Source organism: Colletotrichum chrysophilum (genome assembly GCF_026319265.1).
Source record: "Colletotrichum chrysophilum strain AFK26 chromosome Unknown scaffold_41, whole genome shotgun sequence".
Classification (NCBI taxonomy): Eukaryota; Fungi; Ascomycota; class Sordariomycetes; order Glomerellales; family Glomerellaceae; genus Colletotrichum; species Colletotrichum chrysophilum.
The window spans coordinates 51,945-71,161 of NW_026517328.1; the positions used below are offsets into that span (position 1 = coordinate 51,945).

The following is a 19,217-nucleotide window of genomic DNA, read 5'->3' on the forward strand; positions in this document are numbered from 1 at the left end:
CCAGTACAGCTGCCCACATTCGTGCTCCAAAAGATATCACTGTAGCCGTTCTTTGAGTCTGGAGGCGCTACGGGGTCATATTGACCATTTGAGAGCTTTGTGAATGGGACAACAGACACCTTGAATCCCGTTGCAGGGGACCTATTCCAAGACCCGTGTAGCGTGACGTATAGGTTCTGGAAGGTTTGGTCAAATACGGACCCAATGGGCGCACTGTGGGCCTGTATTGATAGTCGAGGCGCGATGGAACGAGACGTGCAGGTGTCATCGTTGAAGGTGCTGTTCGGCGCAACGACAAATTGTTGGCCGACCCTGAAAGACTTATCCGTAATAAAGGAGGGCTCCCAAACAGTGAAGCAGGTTGGGTAACCGTACCAGTCATCATTTGGCTTGGAAGGGTCGCCAACTATCGGTGTTAGCGAGATAGAAGTTTAATGGATTATTAGTGAATAAACTTACGGAAGTTCAGCTCCTCCGCAGGATTGTCATTGTGAATGTCGTAGCTCCTGCCATTCACTGTGCGGGCGAAGTCGTCTCCGCTGTTTTCCACACCCCAGATCCTACATCACAGTCAGCGTTATTGGATAAAGAAGACATACTTCAAACACACATGTTGTTTCCGTCAGCGGCGAGGGCCACCTCGTTGCGGAGACCCCAGCCCAGGAACCACCCTTGAGTGTTGTATGTGTAGCCTCCGGAGGGCACGCTGCGCAAGTCAAACACCTTGACAACGGCCCGCGCAACTCCTTTGTTGAGTGATTCATAGTCAAAATTGCTGTATGAGCCGTGCTGAATTACAAGCAAGTGTGGCGTGGCCGGGGGGATAAGAAGCGCCCTCGTCGGGTGTCCGCCCTGCTGCATGCCCTTCACTACCACGGTCTGCCCATCTACAGTCTGCGATTGGGCATCATACGTGAACGACCAGGCCGTAGTCATGGAGCTGACATAGAGAGTCTTCCCGTCTGGCGTGAAGCCGATTCCATGATTGAGAGACGGGTTGTTGATCAAGGTTTTGGATGACGAGATGCAGCCGTCACTACCGAAAGTATGGACTGTGACGCCTCTTCCAGACTGAACCACGAGAAGGTTTCCCTGTGAATCCACCGCAACGCCACGAGGACCAGAAAGAGAACCGGCGAGCTTGACAGCTCTCCATCCGCTGGCGGTCTGGAACCCGAACCTGAAGGCGCTCACACCGGTACAAGAATTGGGAACAGGGAGCGCGGGCTCTCTGGACACGATAGAGGATGTTACCGTGGCACGTGAAGATGAGACAGTTGATGCTGCACTACTGGGAGGGACTCCGGTTCTGGTGACTGTAGTCTGGAGGGTGGTAGTACTGTGGACCGTGGTAGTTGAAGTTGCTGTCGCTAGAGTGGTCACAGTCGTAGTGCCAACAGGCGGCTCACTCCCGCTGCTGCCACTTGCCCACTCGTCAAAGTCAGCAGCTTGCGCCGGCTTGAAGTCATGATACCAGTGTCCCGTTCGCTCGTGAATGCCAAAAGTGGTCTCATTGGATGAAGGGTCGTCGACTGGGACACCCGAGTACGCAAAAGCTAGGTAGTTTTCTCCGTTGGGGTCCAGAGCAGTTGGATCATTGCCGAAGGGCGCAAAGTAAGTGCAACCTTTGCAAAGAGCCGTGACCGAGTAATGGGTGTTGTTGACAACAGTGCCTGGGAGAACAGTGTACTCGGCGTCCTCGTACGGGGGTGGCGTGAAGTAACCACTGGAAATAATGAACACTTGATTCGTCTCTGAGGGGAATTGGGGTACCTACAAGGCCATGCGTGAAGAAACGGTGACTTCGTTCCCGTCCACCCACACGATGGTGAGCGGATTGTAGGTCATTGAACCTCCCCATGCCAGTCCAGCCCAGCCTACGGCGATGGGAGCGGTAATTTGAACGATGGCATCGTAAGGCTGACCCGCAGAGGCACTCTCAGGGACAGCAATACCAAAAGTAATGCCGCCTTCGTTGGTATACGATGAAAAGCAACGACCTAGGCTGTCACAGTATGTTGACTGCTCCTGGGCAATAGCTAACATGGTTCTGAGTAAATATTGTTGCAAACTCTAAAAAGGACAGTGCTTACCAAGGCCAGCTAAGGCAAAAGTGCCGAGAGGGGTCAGCGACGACCGCATGTTGGAGATCTGTCGGCATTCAACGTCAAGGAAACCGTGCCAAATCTCATTGTGGTATATGAAGGAATCCGAGGTCTCTTAATATTCAAATAGCTTTCTCGGGGAGACACTCAGCTATTGAAAGGGAGGCCATATCGTCCTTAATCGGGAAGGCGGAATCATCGAGTGTCGCGTGTTCGTCGAATCCTCCTGTGCTTCAAGGTATGCCATGGTATTGGGCACATCTCCAAGTCCCTTTTGACAATCCTGACAGACATTGTGCAATCGGAAGAGATCTGAATGTAAGCAGGAGAGGTCATTGCCACCATATCGTGTGATGAGCCATGATGAAAGTATGATTCTAATATGGATTTCCAAATACCAAATATTGGCCAAGGCGGATGAAATGGCCTAGTAGTATTGGCAAAACATCTTTTTGAATCAAGAGACAGCTCAACAGGGTGATAGTATCTTGGCAGCTTGACGGACGACGACATGAATGGAGATGATATCGCATAATAGCCTCCATAAAGACGCGGTCTGCAGATTACAACCGATCCGTCGTTTACGGAACCACGTCCACTAGACTACTTCTACTCATGAGGTGGTCATTTGTAGCGAATGCAAGAGAAATTAAGTAACATCCGGGTGACCAGTGGTGCAGTTTTCATTCCCAAACCAGGCATTAATTGGAAGCATATTTAGGCGTACCTAGTAGAAGTACGTTGTGGCGACATGGAAATAAACGACGGATGCAGTTCGCCCTGACTGTAATCGGCATCAAACTGATGATTAAAACGGCAAGTGAAATGTATCACAGTTTTCGGATCACATCCTCTTGAGTAGAAAGGCGTAAGGGATAAGAGCCAAACTGGTTACGGGTCTCGGTTTAGGCTGTTGGTCCGGTTAAGTGCACGGGAAGCGGTAGGCTATTCGGGACTTTCGTTCAATGGCTGCGGGAGACTTGACGAATGCTCTCCACAAGAAGAGACCTCAGGATTGGTCACAAATAAGACTCGGCGGAGTTGACCACCATGGGTAGGTGTGGAGGTTGTTAACGTCTACGAGCATCGCCGTGTTTTGTTTGACCTTATCGATAAAGAAGCCAGCCAGGGTGATAAGATATGGCAGACAGAAACACTTACATAAGCATCGTTGGGAATGACGCGGAACACGAGATCCAGCTTGGCTCTTGTGTGACTGGCTGTCAGGGTCGAATGATCGATCCTTCATATTCCCCTCATTGCATCTCTTCCAGAACATACCCACGTTCCTGGATGCGAGACGTCCATTGCATCTCCATCGCGCCCAACCTCTTATCATCACGATGCTAACCATGCCCACCATCACTCACCGCCATGACCCCGAGCGGCGCCAACGCGACAGCCCCGCGTCGATAGCACCAGGCTCTCCTAGATAAACCAGCTCAGAAAAGTCACTCGTCCAGCCGAGTCATGGCGTCAGCCCCATTCCCCCAGATCGAGGATGCCCCATCGCGATGTGTATTCGTCAACATCGCCAACTCAAAGGGGCACGTCTGTGTTCAATGAATGGCATTGTTCACAACGGAAGCAAACAACATCCAGCCAGCGAGCGAGATATGACAAACATGGCCAATCACGCGTGGTAATGAGCGGCGTCTCGGTCCTCGGAACGAACATCTCTCCTCCGTCTGCCCAGCACGACATACCTGCCCGCCGGAGCTACTACCAGCCCCAAGAATGCGCGACCCAGCCCATTCCGCTTCAAGCAAAGCAAAGGAACACTGCCCGAACAGAGACAGGATAAGAGAAGATTAGAGTCCCTCCCCCACCTTTCCGGCGGGGCAGATCGCATTCGGGGCACTCGGACACACGCGGGGTCCCTGACTATCCATCTTGGGGACCCCAGAGACTAATCATTGACGTGCTCGATCTTTTTGATTTTGCGCCGATTTCTGCGACAGCCTCGCTTTTTTGTCAAAACACTGTCGACACCCCTCAAGGTTCTCTTTCCTACCTTGATAATAGTCACATCAAGTTTTGCCAGTCAATTATCTCCCTAACGTGTAGTTGGAAAACATAATATCCGCAACATCATGGCCAGCCCGCGCCCCCTGTCCGCCGTCCTGCCGCCTCTGATCCTCGGCACGGCAACCTTCAACTACCAATACGTCTCCGACCCCTCGCAGATGCCCTCTGTCGAAATCGTCTCCCGCGCCCTCTCCCTCGGCATCACGGCCTTCGACACCTCTCCCTACTACGGGCCCTCCGAATCCATCCTCGGCGCCGCCCTGCGCACCCTCTCCCCGCCGCGCGAGTCCTACTTCCTCGTCACGAAAGCAGGCCGCATCGCGCCCGCCGAGTTCGACTACTCCCCCTCCTGGATCCGCGCCTCCGTCCTGCGCAGCCTCGAGCGCCTCAACACGTCCTACCTCGACCTCGTCTACACCCACGACGCAGAGTTCGTCTCTCCCGACGAAGTCGTCGCCGCCGTCCGCGAACTGCGCCGCCTGCGCGACGAGGGCCTCGTCCGCTACGTCGGCATCTGCGGCTACCCCGTCCCCGTCCTCTGCGAGCTCGCCGAGAAGATCCTCCGCGAGACGGGCGAGCCCGTGGACGCCGTGCAGTCCTTTTCGCACTTTTGCGTGCAGAACAACACCCTGGGCTCCGACGCGATCCTCGCCCGCTTCAAGGATGCCGGCGTCAACGTCGTCACGAACGCGAGTATGCTGAGCATGGGTCTGTTGACCACGCGCGGCGTCGACGACGGGCCCATGGCCAGCTGGCATCCTGCCCCGGGCCCTTTGCGCAAGCTGTGCAAGAGCCTGGTCGCCTTTGCCGAGGGCGCTGGCGAAAAGATGGAGGACGTCGCGTTGTACTGGGCCATGGCCAACTGGGCTCGCGTAGGCGGTGCCTTTGGCACCGAGTTCCTGCCGCCCACTTTTGCTGGGCCTGTCAAGGTCGGCGTGAGCGTCATGGGTGTCACGTCTGTCACGGAGCTGGAGGAAACGTGGGCCGACTTCCAAGCTGTGCTCCGCGATCTCTCGGGCACCCAGGCCGAAGGTGAAAAGAAAGAGTACCGGGGCGCGATGGTAAGTCGCTATGAGAAGATCCAGCGCTTGGTAACGGAACACATGTGGCCTGCTCTGGGAGAGTGGCGCAACTACAGCTGGGCCAGCCCTGACGAGGGCTTCGTGAACCAACGGGCTCAGCCCCCAGTTGACGCAACTCTTCCCGCCGCAGAGCCGCATCTGTAGTATGCACACTTCACGTGTAGATGATGTCTGGAAGGAAAGGTTTGGATGCCCGGAAAGCTTTGGCATGTTACAGCGTTTGCATAGATACATAGAATTGTTAGCTGCAGAGATCTATCTGATCCTCGCAACTCGTCTCACTTATGGTAGAGTACAATGAGCCGGCCATTCACATGGCATGAAGAGAAGAGAAAAAAAGGAAAAGGAGAGACCACGTCTAATCCCACCAGGCCCCCATAATCACGCTTTACGCCTTTAGTGTTCTCAGTTTCCCAACCTCCGAGTGTATGCAAAAGTGCCCGTCACCTCGCCATACCAAGATGCTGCCGTTGAGCGACTCGTATCGGGTACGTTCCTCATGGTCGTCATTTTCATTTCCTCACTGCGTAATCTCCGATGAACGTTCCACCACGTTCTCATGCCCCAGCCTCTTCGTCTCGTTATCTTCCTCTGTTGCAGGGGCGGGAGTGACTGGCGTGATCATCACCTCGGGGGTCGATGGCTCATTGCCAGAGGAAATTTCGTCTCCGCTGATTGAGTTTCTGGGCTCCTCGGGAATCGTCGGCGGTGGCTTCAGGGTGCCAGCGTTGGTTTGCACCGGCTGCTCCGTGTGCGCATCTTCAATTTGCTCGGCCTCCGGTTCGTCCTCAGCCTCAGCCTTCTTCTTTTTCGATGCAGCGCTCTGTCCCTCGCCTGCGGTAGCTCCCTCTTCCGTCTGGTTAGCCTCGCCGTTCTCGATATCAACTCCGACCATCTCTGCCAAGCTCCTGAAGTTGTACAGAGGCTCAGTGTTGTCACGGTCGCCTTCGTCACTCCGACCACCGACGCTGAGCTCGCTAGCGCGAGGGTCAAGGTATGCCGGGTTTGTGTAGCTTCCGTTGTGGCTATCAGCAAGCGACGAGGAAATCGACGACGCATTGCTCATCTGCCTAAGATGAGAAGGGCCACGACTAGGTGCGGGAATTGGGAGCGAGGGCGTTGATGAGGTACTCTGGAAGCTGCTCTCGGATGACTGCGTCTCGACGGGTGGCCGCTCCACTGCCTTGCCTTTGGTGTTGGGGGCCGAGGTAGGACCTGGACTGGGGCTGGTGGATGCTGCCACGGGGGATGTCTCGGCGCTGCCGGCCGCGGAAGTGGACTGGGCTCCTTGGACTGTTGCCTCCACCCGGAGGTTGCTGGTCGTACTGTTTCCGCGTCGTCGCCCGAGACCAAGGGACAAACTACTACCACTAGCAGAGCTCTGTCCAGGGCCGTACACGCTTTGGCGGTCCTGCTTCTTGAGAGCCTTGCGCTCCTCCTTCTCCTTCTTCTTGGCTTCCTTGCGATCCGCCTTCTCTTGCTTTCGTTTTCTCTCCTCCTCCGCTGCCAGACTTAAGCGCACAGCCTCCATGAACATCATGTCCTCCAATTCTTCCATTCTGCTGCGTCTGTTATTGAGTGGTCCCCGCCCCGAAGAACCCCGCGGTCCTGGTTCAGGTCCCGTTTGAGCGGGTTCATTTTCGACATTGCGATTCGGGCTTCCTTCGGCCTGAGCGTTGGAAGGCCCGGAAGGCGTATGGTTACCCGTGTTGCGTCGGCTGAATCTGCCTGGCCTGGTGAAGGCAAAGCCGCGCTGCTGTTCGTTGTTACCCATGAGAAACGCAGCGGTATGCAGGGCAGTCGCCGCAGCCGCCCTGCGAGCTTGGTGCGCTCGTTGCGCTGCCAGCTTTGTAGACCAATCTGGACGAACGCGATCGGTGGTGATGACGTTCGGTGCGTTGGCGGACAAACTTTGTGCTCTGCGCCTGCTAGCTGTAGTCGGCGAGGTGGGCGAGAGCGTAGAGTTCAGAGAGCTTTGAGACGACATGGCTGTGCCCTGCGATGGGTATCCCGAGATGGCATATGAAAGACCGCGGCGGAATGGGGGGGCATCGTAGGTGACGCCAAACTCCGTCTGCTGGCAGTAGGGGCACTGCGCGGGCTCGGAGATGAGCATTTCGGGGGACTCTTCGGGGTTCGTCGGCGGCTGCTCGTTGGGCTCTCCGTGGTGCTCGGGATAGTGGGGGTCCGCGCGCTTGATCTGCACGAAACACTCGCTGCAGATCGGTTGGTCACAACAGCGGGTGCGGTTCAGATACGGGGGGTATGTGAGGAAGCAAATGGGGCATTCGGTAGCGTCCTTGTAGAGGAAGACCTCGAGAGGTTGGCCGTTGACGAAAGGGTCGTTGGGCAGTTGTATCTCGCGAGGTGCGACTTCGGTGGCGGAGCTGTTGCGGGAACCTCCACTGAGAGCTGCGGCAATGGCCTTTGCCCGCGGCTTGATGCTGCGCGACTGCTGCTGAGCGGCGTTGGGCGAGGTTACTCCAGAGGCCGGGCCGGAACCGCTGCGATCTGAGCCGACGGATAATGACCGGGGGCCCATGGGGACGGTCAGGTTCGCAAGGTTCTGGGAGGAGTCGGTTGGTGAAGCGGGGTTGTTCGCCTTGGGGATGAACTCGGGAGGAGGCTGCTCATCTGCGGCAGGAATGTCGAGGCCACGTCCAGCACAGATGAGCTGGTATTCGGTCCAGTTGTCTGAATAGTCGTTGAGGCCTCTCCAGAATGGGGCGAGGCGTCTCTCGAGCTGCAAAGCACGCATGTCAGTAAGGTCGAAAACACGGGTGTTCTGGCAGGAACGCTTACCTGCAGCTGGCGGACAATGGGCTTGCTGAAGTCCTCAGGGCCAGTGTAGGTACCGAGAGTGACGAGGTAGCCGCCGTCGACATGTTCCTCCCTCATACTGCGTTCTCTTTCCTTTTCTCTGGCGACGCGCTCCCTCTCCAAGCGACGAGCCTCTCGCTCTTGCCTGGTCTCCCTGCGCTCGTACGGGGCATCTTCTCTGCCTCCCGCATTTGAAGATCCGGCAGCTCCGAGACCCAATAAGTTGAGGTCAGCGCGGCTGAAGCGGCTTTGTCTCCGCGAACTAGGGCGGTCGGTGGGTGCATCGCGAGAGGAGGAAGGGTTAAGGTAGGCGGCCTGGGTTTGACGGTAGTCGGTCGCCGGATCGGACGCACGAGACTCCTTGGTACTTGAATTTCCCATGGCTATTGCTAGTGATGTACAATATGCGGCTTTGCTGTGAATCCGTCGGGGTTGACCACGGTCTGTTGGGTCGTGGCGATAAGCAGCAGCAGCAGCAGAAGCTGGGTTGCGGCTCAAGGAGTGGCGGCAATGGCGGCGAGAATGACTGTCGACTCAACACAAGATGTATGGACGGGAGACACGGGGAATATAGACGGTAGGAAGGATCGGCTCGGTCGGAGGGACGGACAATGGAGGTGAATGTGTTGTCGTTGTCGTCGCCAGTCGAATCGGGGTCAGAAGGTAGGTCGATAGCTTGTCCGTGGGGGGTTGCGTTGCTGGGAAATTACCGCCGCGGTGGTGGATGAGGGGGAGTTGATGGGTCGAGTCAACAATGCATCCTTCAGACGAGGGCGAGAGGGAGTGCGGGCATTGTCAAGTCAAGCGGCAGGTCGAGTTGAGGATGTGGCGGATGGGACGGATGATGTGCGTCGCCAGAACTGGGCGCGGTGCAGTGTTGAAATGCGATGTGCTGGTTGCGTTGCGGCGGTGGTAACGGGGGGGGGGGGCGCGGCAGTGGTGGGAGGCGGGTAAGGTGGTAAGAAATGTTGTTGATGCGCGAATGATGAATGACGGATGCTCAGCAGGTTGCAGCAGAGGTTGGCGGTGCAATGCAGTGAGGTAAGGTACCTTATGTGCAGTGAGTATCTGTACGGATACAGAGCGCAACGGCCGGCGGAGCAGGGGTTTGGAGGAGTGAGTGATTGATTGATTGATGGAGACGACAAGAAAAAGAAGGTCGGGCTTGTCGGGTCGGGGAAGCTTGTGCTTGTGCTTGTGCTTGTGCTTGGTGGTGCCCGTCTTGTTGTTTACCTTCTTCCAGTTCGGTACCGTACAGTTTACCGCTTGCGGCCACTGGAGAAATTGGCTGCCCACACCAGTCATTCCAGAACCCCATGGGAGCCAGCGCGATGGGGATGCTAATGTGCCGTACGAGACGGGGGACGGAGAGCGGGAGATGAAAGACCAGGCGCTGAAGGCGCAGCGCCTCCTTTGGGGTATTCCTCCACGAGTCCTCTCTCCCTCCCACCGTCCGCACTCCATTCGCCGGTTCCGTCCTTGTCCGCGCCGTCTCGTCTCCTCTGGGCGTGCTTCCCCTCCCACTGGCGGTGCCCGCGGTGCAGCCTTCCTCGCCTTCCTTGTCCCGCCCGTCACCTCAGCGCGGGCTGGTGGTGTGTGTTCCCAGCGACATGTCTCTCCTTCGAGATCAACTGACCATGCGCCTTTTGCTCTCGGCCCTATGTGTGGTCCGACCAACGGATGTCTTGCCCTCGTCCAGTCTTCGCTCTTCCGCTTCGGCGTCCCTTTCTTTTCTCATCGTGCCATGCAGCCGCCGGCGACGATCTGGCTGGAGGCGACAGTCAGCCCAGCGTGGAAGAGCAGAACGCCAGAGACCCTCCGACGTCGTCCGGATTCCACGTCTGAGGTGGGACGCCAGAGAACCTAACCCCGGACGGGCTTTGTTGTTGTTCCAGAGCTGGGCCTGCCAGTCAGAGTTCAGCAAACTTGTTCGATGCTGATGGTTCCGCAGTGCTGTGCTGTGCTGTGCTGTGCTGTGAGGGAAGCGCTGCAGATGCTCTGCTTCGTGCTCGCAGCGCAGCGCAGCGCAGCGCAGCGCACATTCGTTCTCGAACTCGAGTGCCCCAAAAGGCCAAAGGCTGCTGGTCCTTGATACACTAGAAGTCAACTGCGGCCACTGTGACCCCAGGGGCATTAAGCTGGCGCAGTCTGATGTTTGGAAACACGAGAAACGCAGCCTAGTGTTTCCCATTCCATGCTGGCTGGAGTCTCCCCCCAAGGACCTCATACTCGGCTGGCTTCATGTCGTCCGCTCACAGTGTGTGCTGGTTCAGTTGAAACCATTCCCGACCCTCTCACCTGGGTGACCCCCGGTCGGTCGAATCGAATCCCAACATTTGGGGACGAAAGATGACGGACGAGGGAACTTGGGAAGCAAAACATTGGTACAAGCACAGGGCATCCCGCTGATGGCTGATGACTGCGTGTGCAAAGTGGGCAGATGGCACAGTTCATGAATGAACAGTCTGCACTTGGAACAGCGCAGCGGCAGCGGCAGCGGTTAAAAGAGCGGTAGCGCGGGGTGCCAATCCAGCCACGGCTCGCCAACGAAAGCGAATCGACACTGTCTGTATCGGCCCACCGTTGCACACACTGTGGCTCTCATTGGGTACGTATACATGTGTGTGCCTGCTGCTACTGCTGCTGCTTCTTCTCCTGCTTCCTGCTGCTGCTCTGCTGTGCTGCAGCAGGTGGTTAGAGCCCGGGGCTGCATAACGGACAACGAGGCAGTGAAGGGAGGGGGGCTGTGAGCCTCTGACAGCCAGGCACTGGGTGGGGATCGGGTGCCGCTATGACTGGTGGCTAGACCCTGGTCCGACGGTGCAGTTTGCAGTTGGGAAGGGCAGACAATAACAACAGAGAGAGAGAGAGATGGAAGGGAAAAACCTGAGAAATGACCCGGCCCTTGGCCAGCGGCCTGGATTCGGAAACGTGGCGGACACTGGCGGCTGGCACGCTTGCTTCAAGCGACAAGGCCCTGGTCCCGACTGGCTGTTGCGGCCTGCCCTGTCACTGTCGTGTTGTGTGTGGTGTGTGAGGTGGGCCTGACTCCTTAGGCATCAGGCAAGTAGCCTCACAGTGTGCGCTTGCCACATGCACCTCCACTGCACCTGCACCTGTCCTGCACCTGCCCTGCACCTGCGACCCGCCCGACGAGGAAGTCGAAGTCGAAGTCGCCCTCGATCGCGGCACGTACTGAATCTCACCCACCTCCACCTCCTCCTGCCTTTGAAGCTCTCTGGGTCTGGCCACAGACAGCACTAACAGCGGAGCAACCGTCGCCATGTCGCACACAAACCGCACACCTCTCTGTCCCTCTCTCACACCACACGGTCGTCACCAGCTCTCTCACTCACCCTCAACTCACTCATCACTCACACGCAGATCTCACTGAAGGTTTCCTGCCGCCCCGTCATATCGTCACTCGCACCTGGCCGGCGCCCGCTCTCCGCCTGCCCCTCCTCACCCCAGCATCATCCGTCAGTGGCTAACTGATTAACATGCCATGATGGACTTCCTATCGATCCATGCTTCGCTTCTGTCCATTTTTGCGACTTTCCATCCCACGGCATACATCATGGGCATGGAGACGGCACATGGCCGAGCAACCGGATTGGCACTCGACTGCCGACCGATGCGCTGATGCAAGCAAGATTCGATTGACATGCAATCCAAAAGATACAGTTAACCTCGACATGCCATGCCTCACGCATCAACCTAATGTTCCGGTCCTCGACGGCGGCTTCCACTCTGGGAATCTTTCCACCCTCGGCGCCAACGTCTTCTAGACCAAATCTGCCCTCCAGGGAACGTCCCATTCCAACAACCGTCCAGCGTGGGATTTGCTGCGGCACCCGTGTCTTCCATCGCATCGAAGGCTGCATGAAGCGGACGGGCCTCCTGCGCGACCATGCCAGTAGCCACCCGGGGCAGACCCTGGAATCCGCGCAATTGGCTGTCTCTCCCACCGTGGCACAGCATCTCCCTCCCTGGGGTCCCTGTTCCCCCTCTCGCTCCTCGTCAATTATCGAGGGCTGTGAAAGTCCCTGGCTGGCTGGCTTGCTTGCTGGATGCCCCTGCGCTGCGGAGAGAGGCCAATCTGCCAAGATGGCAATCGGGCAGGGCAGGCACGGCTGGGGCATGAGGACGGGAAACCATCTTGAGACACCTGACGATGCCTTCGTGATCTCCCACGATGGATCTCGTCAGGGCAGGGAGGGGATTCCAGGTGACGAAAGGGGGGGCAAACATTCCCATGCTCCAGCCTGCCTGCGCATGGCGGTTCGCCTCGTCACCCCACGCACGGCGCTCGCCTCTGCCGTCACAGTCTCCGTCTCACCCGTCCCGTCGCCGCCGCCGCCTTCGCCTTGCGTGGTGCGTGCTTGTTCTCCCGCCTCAATCTATCGTCTACACTTTGTGTGTATCAGGCGTCCGCTACAAACATGGGACTTGCCCATGCGACGTAACGAGGCGTCTCTTCCGTTGCCTCACCGTTTCCATTTCCGCGGGGTAATTCGTCAATGGCTCCCGCGCTTTTGGCGCCTAGGACGGAGGGAGGTTGGTGCTAATCGGTGACACAGTACAGTGCTCGCCAGTCACTACTAACAAGACAGCGGTCGACCAGGGCTCAAAAGGTTCCTGGATTCTGTCATCCTCGTGCCTGGGTAGGCGGAGGACCCTTCCAGCAGCAGACAAGACCAGCCCCGTCCAGGGCTATTCAGGAATCAGGGCTGGTGTTCCTCGATCGAGGTTGGATTGACGCTCTATCCTTGGTGTTGATTCTGCCCGGGCCATGTCTTGCGAAGGAGCGGAGCCTTCACAGCCCAATGCCTGGCAGCCTGCAGCAGGACAATACCACCATAGCGAATCAGCTCTCTCATCGGACAGGGCCTGGACGCTGGGAAAAGAAAGTTGGAGGTGTGGGGATGGTCGTTGTCGACTGCCATTGAGTTCGAACTTCGTTATCACACAGTTCACATCCTGATGGGCGAAGCGTCCAATCCCCTCTCGCCGCCCTACACCTACAAGCACCCAAGCTTCTCTTGGGGAGGTGGGAGAAGCAAACGATGACAACGTCGGGTAACCTTCTTTTGTTTCCAGCCTCTGGAGGCAGGCCCAGCCTTCTAGCTCGTCGACCGTGCCCGTCATCCACCATCCACTAACCAACCTTGCCACTACCTGCAGTACGGACGCCCGCGTGAAACTACCAGCGTGCCGTGTGCAAGTCGGCGTTGGGGGCGGTTCATTGAGTGTCTGTACGATTGAACGGCAGGCAAGCCGGAGGCTCGAATGTCATCGTTACTTTCTGCGCCGCGGCACGAGACAGGCCTCACCCCACGAAGATCTCTCGTGGGTCATTGTTCTCGTTGGAGGACGGAGCATTGTCTGCCCATTTGCATGCATCAGGGCCCAGGGGAGGGAAAGGGTTGGCAGGGAACCCGAGAGGACGAAAGCCATATGCGTGGCAGCGGCACCCAACAAGGTCGCGGGGGAAGATGTGCTGTGGTTGGTTTTCCCATTGCCACACCGCCATTTTGGCTTCAAGGTTGGACCAGACTTGGATCAATTGGATCCAAGACCAGCGAGATTCTGTGCATCGCCTGCTGCGGCGGTTCGTGGGATGGGGATTTGCTGTCTCACCACCATCTTTCCCAGTGTCAAACCCCCGGGTTCTGCGCAAGAGTCATGACCAAGACAACAGCTGAGGAGCTAGAGGTAGTTGGAGAAGCTACAGTACGAGGGACTGATTCTGTTAGACAGCTGGGCGCAGCTGCGTGGAGCGGCGGTTGCCGAAGAGCGTAGCTTAGGATGCTACTGTACCAACGAGGAAGAAGCAAAGAAGCAGAGGAATGCGGACGATTTGTTCGGCGCCGCCAGAAGAAGCCCGCCCAGGCGACCGGCGAACAAGCCTCAGAACCACACACAAACCACCCGACGACGCATCTGGCATGCCGGCAGCAGGCAACTTACCTTAAGCTGGTGCATGTGGAAGCAGCCATGCCACGCTTGTGTGGTGGGGCAACCTGCCAGCTGCACAGTGCACCGGCACCAGCATGTCTTTCTCGCAGTTCGACTGGCTGGTGGGCTGCTGAGAGAGAGACAGATGGAGGGAACTTGGGAAGGGCGAGCCCAGCCCATGTGTGTCTGCTCTGCCCATCACCGGCTCGCCAGCACCAGCACCAACACCCAACGCTCCCGCTCCGCTTCCATCCGATGCAGCCCCGGCGCGATGCAGGCAGTTCGAGGGCGGTGTCGCCTTGGTTCGCGTCTGCTTTGGGGGGTTTTCTGTTGCTATCTTCGGAACGCCGAACAAACCTGCCGCCGACTGCGACTCACACGACAGCGCTGCTTTTCTTCATTTGCATATTGTCTTTACTGCACCTGCCCGGCAGATCTCTGAGGGCCTGCATTATCGTTCCGAGTCTGGCGCATCGTCCGCTCCTCCTGAAATCTAAATCGGCGGTCGTCCCTCTTCTTTCGTGCGAGTGAGACGGGTTCGGGCCTGCAAGGGGCGCCCCAGGTCCGAACGACGTCACGTTCTTGGGCGCAGCGGAGGAGGGGCCACGCTACGCTGCGCTTCCTGGGCGGCGACGCCGACGAGACTAGGGAACGACCGATCCGTTGCGATATCTTGAGCTGTTTCCGTGTTTTCCCTTTTGTTTACTCTTGCAAACCCGTGCGATAGTCAATCGAGCGCTGCGTAAGCCCTTTGGGATTCGGTAATATCGAGTTCATTTAGTCATGCCGGGGTCTTTGGAGTCGAGTCAGGGAGCTCAGGGTACCTCTGCAGTGAGAAAGATGCACCGTAGACTGCCGAGGTTGGGGGGTTTAGGGCGGGGTCCCATCCCGCACCTCCGTGCGGCGACGGGGCCCGACCGTCCCACACCGGCGCAACCGCAACCGCAACCTTGACGTCCTCCCGTGAACATTCTTCCGCAACATCCTGTGTTCCCCAGCCTCGTATTTCCCACTTCGTAGACGGGCACTAGCGACACACTAAAGCTTCCGCCCGCAACAACAACACCAAGAAACATGCGAGACAGGCTCCTCGGGGGCGGAGGCCCAGACCTCCCGCACCTGGGTCTCGGGCTGGCGGGCTTCGCTGCGGCCGTCGCGGCGGCGACGCTGCTCATCCGGAGCCCGGCGGCGTCCAGGACGGTGATAACGCCGTCGCCGGGGCGCGACCGGCGCAAGACGGCGCGGTCGCCGCGGTGGACGGTGCTGCCACGGCTGTCGACGCTGGCGCGGGACGAGCTACCGTACCCGCCGGACGTGTTCCCGGGCGCGCGGGACGTGGACACGCCGTACGGGAACCTGCGGGTGTACGAGTGGGGGCCCGAGGACGCGGCGGAGAGGGTGCTGCTGCTGCACGGGATCGGGACGCCGTGTCTGGCGTTGGGGGGCGTCGCGGGGGAGTTTGTGAGACGGGGGTGGAGGGTGATGACCTTTGGTGAGTTGCTCGCCCTTTCTTTTCAGAAACATGGGCTGAATGTTGGATGGGCAGACTTCTTTGGGAGGGGGTACTCTGACGCGCCGACGGATCTGCCGTACGACTCGCGGCTGTACACGACGCAGATCCTCCTGGCGCTGGCGTCGTCGCCGCTGCGCGGGTGGACGGGCGACGACGCGTTCCACCTGCTGGGGTACTCGCTGGGCGGCGCCGTCGCGGCGGCGTTCGCGGCGAGCAGCCCGCACCTCGTGCGCAGCCTAACTCTGGTCGCGCCGGGGGGGCTGATCCGCTCGGCGGCGCACGTGGGCTGGCGCAGCCGGTTCCTGTACAACTCGCCGCTGCTGCCGGAGGGATTTAGGAGGTGGGTTGTCGGGCGGCGGCTGGCGCCGGCGAAGAGGGCGGGGGTGGGGGATGTGCCGGAGGCGGAGGCCGTGGACGGCGTGGAGGAGGCCGGGTGGGATGAGCTGCGGCTTGTGGGCGGGGGACGGATCGGGGAGGTTGTGGGGTGGCAGCTGGCGGCGCACGAGGGGTTTGTGGGGAGTTATGTGTCGACTATACGGGAGGCGCCGGTGTATGATCGCGCGGACGAGGAGTGGCGGGTGCTGGCGAAGGTGTTGGAGGCAAGGAGGGAGGACGGGGATGTGGCCGGGGCCGGGTTGAGGAAGGGGCGGGTGTTGTTCGTGCTTGGGGAGCGGGACGAGATTGTGGTGCCTGGGGAGACGGTGTGGGATGCGCGGAGGGTGTTGGGGGAGGACGCGGTGGAGGTGTTGGTGCTGAAGGCGGGGCATGAGGTTGGGGTGACTAAAGGGGAGGAGATCGTGGATGGGGTTTTGGCGGCGTGGACGAGGGAGTGAAGCTAGATTGGATAGACATTTTGGGCGTTGGCATTTAGATCGGGGTTGTGTTTCGTTGGCTAGACGTTGCGTGCGTATCAAGAGTTGTTTAGATTTTGTTAGAGTACTTAGATTAGAGTCATCAAAGATGCGGCTGAGTTGAGCTGGAGACCCTCTGCGCGTCCCCCACGTGGAGACGAATGTGGTGTGGTAGGCCGGGAGGATTGCTAGGGTAGGTTTCTTGCAATGCCGTGTCTTGGTCGAGAGATCTGGTGTCTCATCGCCCGGACGGAAGGGAAGGCTCGTCTGGAGGGACCGAGGGACCAAGGGACCTCTCCATTCCACGGCCCGTTCATGGAGCTTTCGGTCCGGGGGTTCAAGTTGTGTGGGACTGTCGATCAGGGTCTGGTGGCATATTGGTGTAGGAGAGCACGCTTTGCAACTCTGCAGTTATGTTGATGTTTCTTTGGGGAGGGTTTCAAGACACAGTATGAAAACAGCTACGGTATTCAGGATTCTTTTGGAAGGCTACACAGTATATTATGCTCAACGGTGGAAGTCAAAGCTCCTGGTCCCGAGACTCCCGACAAATCCATGCGGTTTGGCGACTGAACATGTGAATTGCTATACTGAACCAAATTCCCAGGGGTATAAGCGGAGGGACAACTATGAAAAGACCGTCAAATACATCTGCCCACTGCCCTTTCAGGACTACCACCGTTACGACAACGAAGAAGCCGGAACTGAGGAATACCGCAATAATCACGTCTTGCCAGGGATCGTGGCATCTGGCGCTGCGGAATGAAAATGTCGAGACGGCATATAGAGCGAGGAAGAGCAGGACTAGTAATGCGTCTGGGTCTGACCAGCGAACCGCTGAGACTAGCGGGGCCCAGGTCTAAAGTTGTTAGAGTTCCAAGAGGGCTCGAGTTCACGGCAAAACCAACGTACCAGATTCCGCTCAAAGATGGACTCGTGTCCAGGACGCTCGAGGCTTAACCAGCCGCTGACCAAGGGGAAGATGAGAAGGGATGATGCGAAGGAGGTGAAACCTGCGGATGCGGCCCGGAATTGACGTTGCCTGTGTGCATGGTCTCCATTTTGAGTCTTCGTGCAAGTGGACGAAGTGAGGTTCTCTTCAGCATCACCCGGGGCTCCTGAGGTGGAATGGTCGTGAATGAGTGGCATGACGGTATCCGCAGCGTTGTGCACTTCATGAGCTCGGCTCAGAGAGCTCATAGCAGAGAAATATGTGGTCTTTGAAATGAAGTGTCACAACTATACCACTTTGCTCTCACAATTTCTGGAATTCAGACAGGAAGAAGACGGAAACTTTGCCAGAATTTTCGTATTTCCTGGAGGAGAGCTGAAGGTCAGCTGTGAGAGCCCAATCAGCCATGAGGATATCTGTAAGCGTTGAGTGGAAGTCGTTCGGGCTGACTTTCTACCGATGCGGTCGCTGTTGATTGGAGATCCTTCATCATACTCAGCCGCCAGACGCACCAACGCGGCGCGAGAGCTTGGAAAGCGGAGTCAACTCTCCCAACAGGATTAACTCGCTGACTTGTGGCCTTATCTCGCAAGTCAACCACCAGGGGTCCTCTAGGTTTCCGAGCCTACTGCAATTGTGTCCCTAACCTCCGCGCGGGATATCGTGTGCTGGGGATATCGCGGACTAGTCCGCAGGTCCAGCCGGGTTAGCGCAGAATAAGGAGCCGGTGGACGGGACCGGATACTTTGAAGGAGCCGCGTAGACACGATAATAGGAAGCTACAGAGTATATAGATAAGTTTATGCCATTCAAGTGTAAAGAAGCGCTCTTTTCCCCACCCCGAAAACCTTCTGTCAATATTGCACCTTGCATAACTCTACCCCTCGCGACGGGCCCGTCGTGAAGTATCTTTAAGGGACCAACCATCTGATTGGTTGTGGTTGACAACTCTACACGGATGCCTTTCCCCCATAGCTCAACAACAAATTTCCATCAAGCGCATCAAGAAGTCTTGTCCGTGGACCCTGGACAAGCTGGGAAACTCCAACAATCCCATTCGGGCAGCAAGCATGATTCCATCGTCGGCAGTTTCGCTAGCGCCAGACTACGACCCCGCGCTGGTTAAACGCGGGATGCAGTGCGCGAACCCAATACTCTGGAGCGGCGGGTATTTGTGACCCTTTCACAGCGACGTCCACCCAGCCGTGGCCTGGCCGGCGATGGCTTCGTTGGAATTCTTCCGGTGGACGCCCCGCGCGAGTCACGTTTGCGCCGACGGAGATGGCTTCCTTTTTGCGCTATGCTGAACTCAACGATATGAACACGCAAGCCATGCTTTTGTCTAGAGGAAAAATACCTCGGAAATCAGTGAAGTTATCCTTTGGCTTACGCAGGCCTCACTCGTTGCGGGCGATGATGGAAGTCAAGTCAGGTATAAGAGAGAAGGTAGTTGCATTTTCCGCAAGTTGTGATGGCATACAAGCATCATCACTACCATCATCTAGACGATCTACTGCTGAAACTGTCATATTCTCAACGAAACCTATCATCAAAATGCTTAGACTCTGGAGTGTCATCCTCTTCTTCCTCCTCATCGGACCCAGCTTGGGTCTTCCGCCCCTGCGCGGGATGGTGCCGAGAGGAAGGACCAGGCCTCACCCGAACACCGCAGGCTCTACGAACGAAAAGTTCCACAACTGCAACGCGTATAAGTGGGATGTCTACCATGGTGCAAGCCCGGGTAGCGGCAAAGGAGTCAAGGAGAACTGCTGCCAAGTAGCTGGGTTCACGCCGCAGAAAGGCTCGAAGATCAAGTGCTAGGCGTAACATACTTGGCTAGCTACTTATTTGGTGGACTTAAGCCACCAATCAAGAGCCCAGGATGAGTTCTCATGTTGATGGAGCCGA

General features: G+C 57.5%; 3 protein-coding genes across 3 annotated transcripts; 1 reads left to right on the forward strand and 2 right to left on the reverse strand.

Annotated features, from left to right (window-relative positions):
* Nucleotides 1-442: 442 nt before the first annotated feature.
* Nucleotides 443-1,785, reverse strand: COL26b_005844 (uncharacterized protein; the record flags this gene model as incomplete). The annotated part of the gene is made up of 3 exons (XM_053178679.1): nt 443-560; nt 611-1,726; nt 1,778-1,785. 3 exons carry the CDS (start codon nt 1,783-1,785, stop codon nt 443-445), a joined length of 1,242 nt encoding a protein of 413 aa, XP_053037322.1.
* A 2,413-nt stretch (nt 1,786-4,198) lies between these two features.
* COL26b_005845 (uncharacterized protein) lies at nt 4,199-5,359 on the forward strand (the record flags this gene model as incomplete). The annotated part of the gene is made up of 1 exon (XM_053178680.1): nt 4,199-5,359. The coding sequence occupies one exon, from the start codon at nt 4,199-4,201 to the stop codon at nt 5,357-5,359; it is 1,161 nt and encodes a 386-aa protein (XP_053037323.1).
* A 376-nt stretch (nt 5,360-5,735) lies between these two features.
* COL26b_005846 (uncharacterized protein) lies at nt 5,736-8,416 on the reverse strand (the record flags this gene model as incomplete). The annotated part of the gene is made up of 2 exons (XM_053178681.1): nt 5,736-7,958; nt 8,018-8,416. The coding sequence occupies 2 exons, from the start codon at nt 8,414-8,416 to the stop codon at nt 5,736-5,738; spliced, it is 2,622 nt and encodes an 873-aa protein (XP_053037324.1).
* Nucleotides 8,417-19,217: the final 10,801 nt, after the last annotated feature.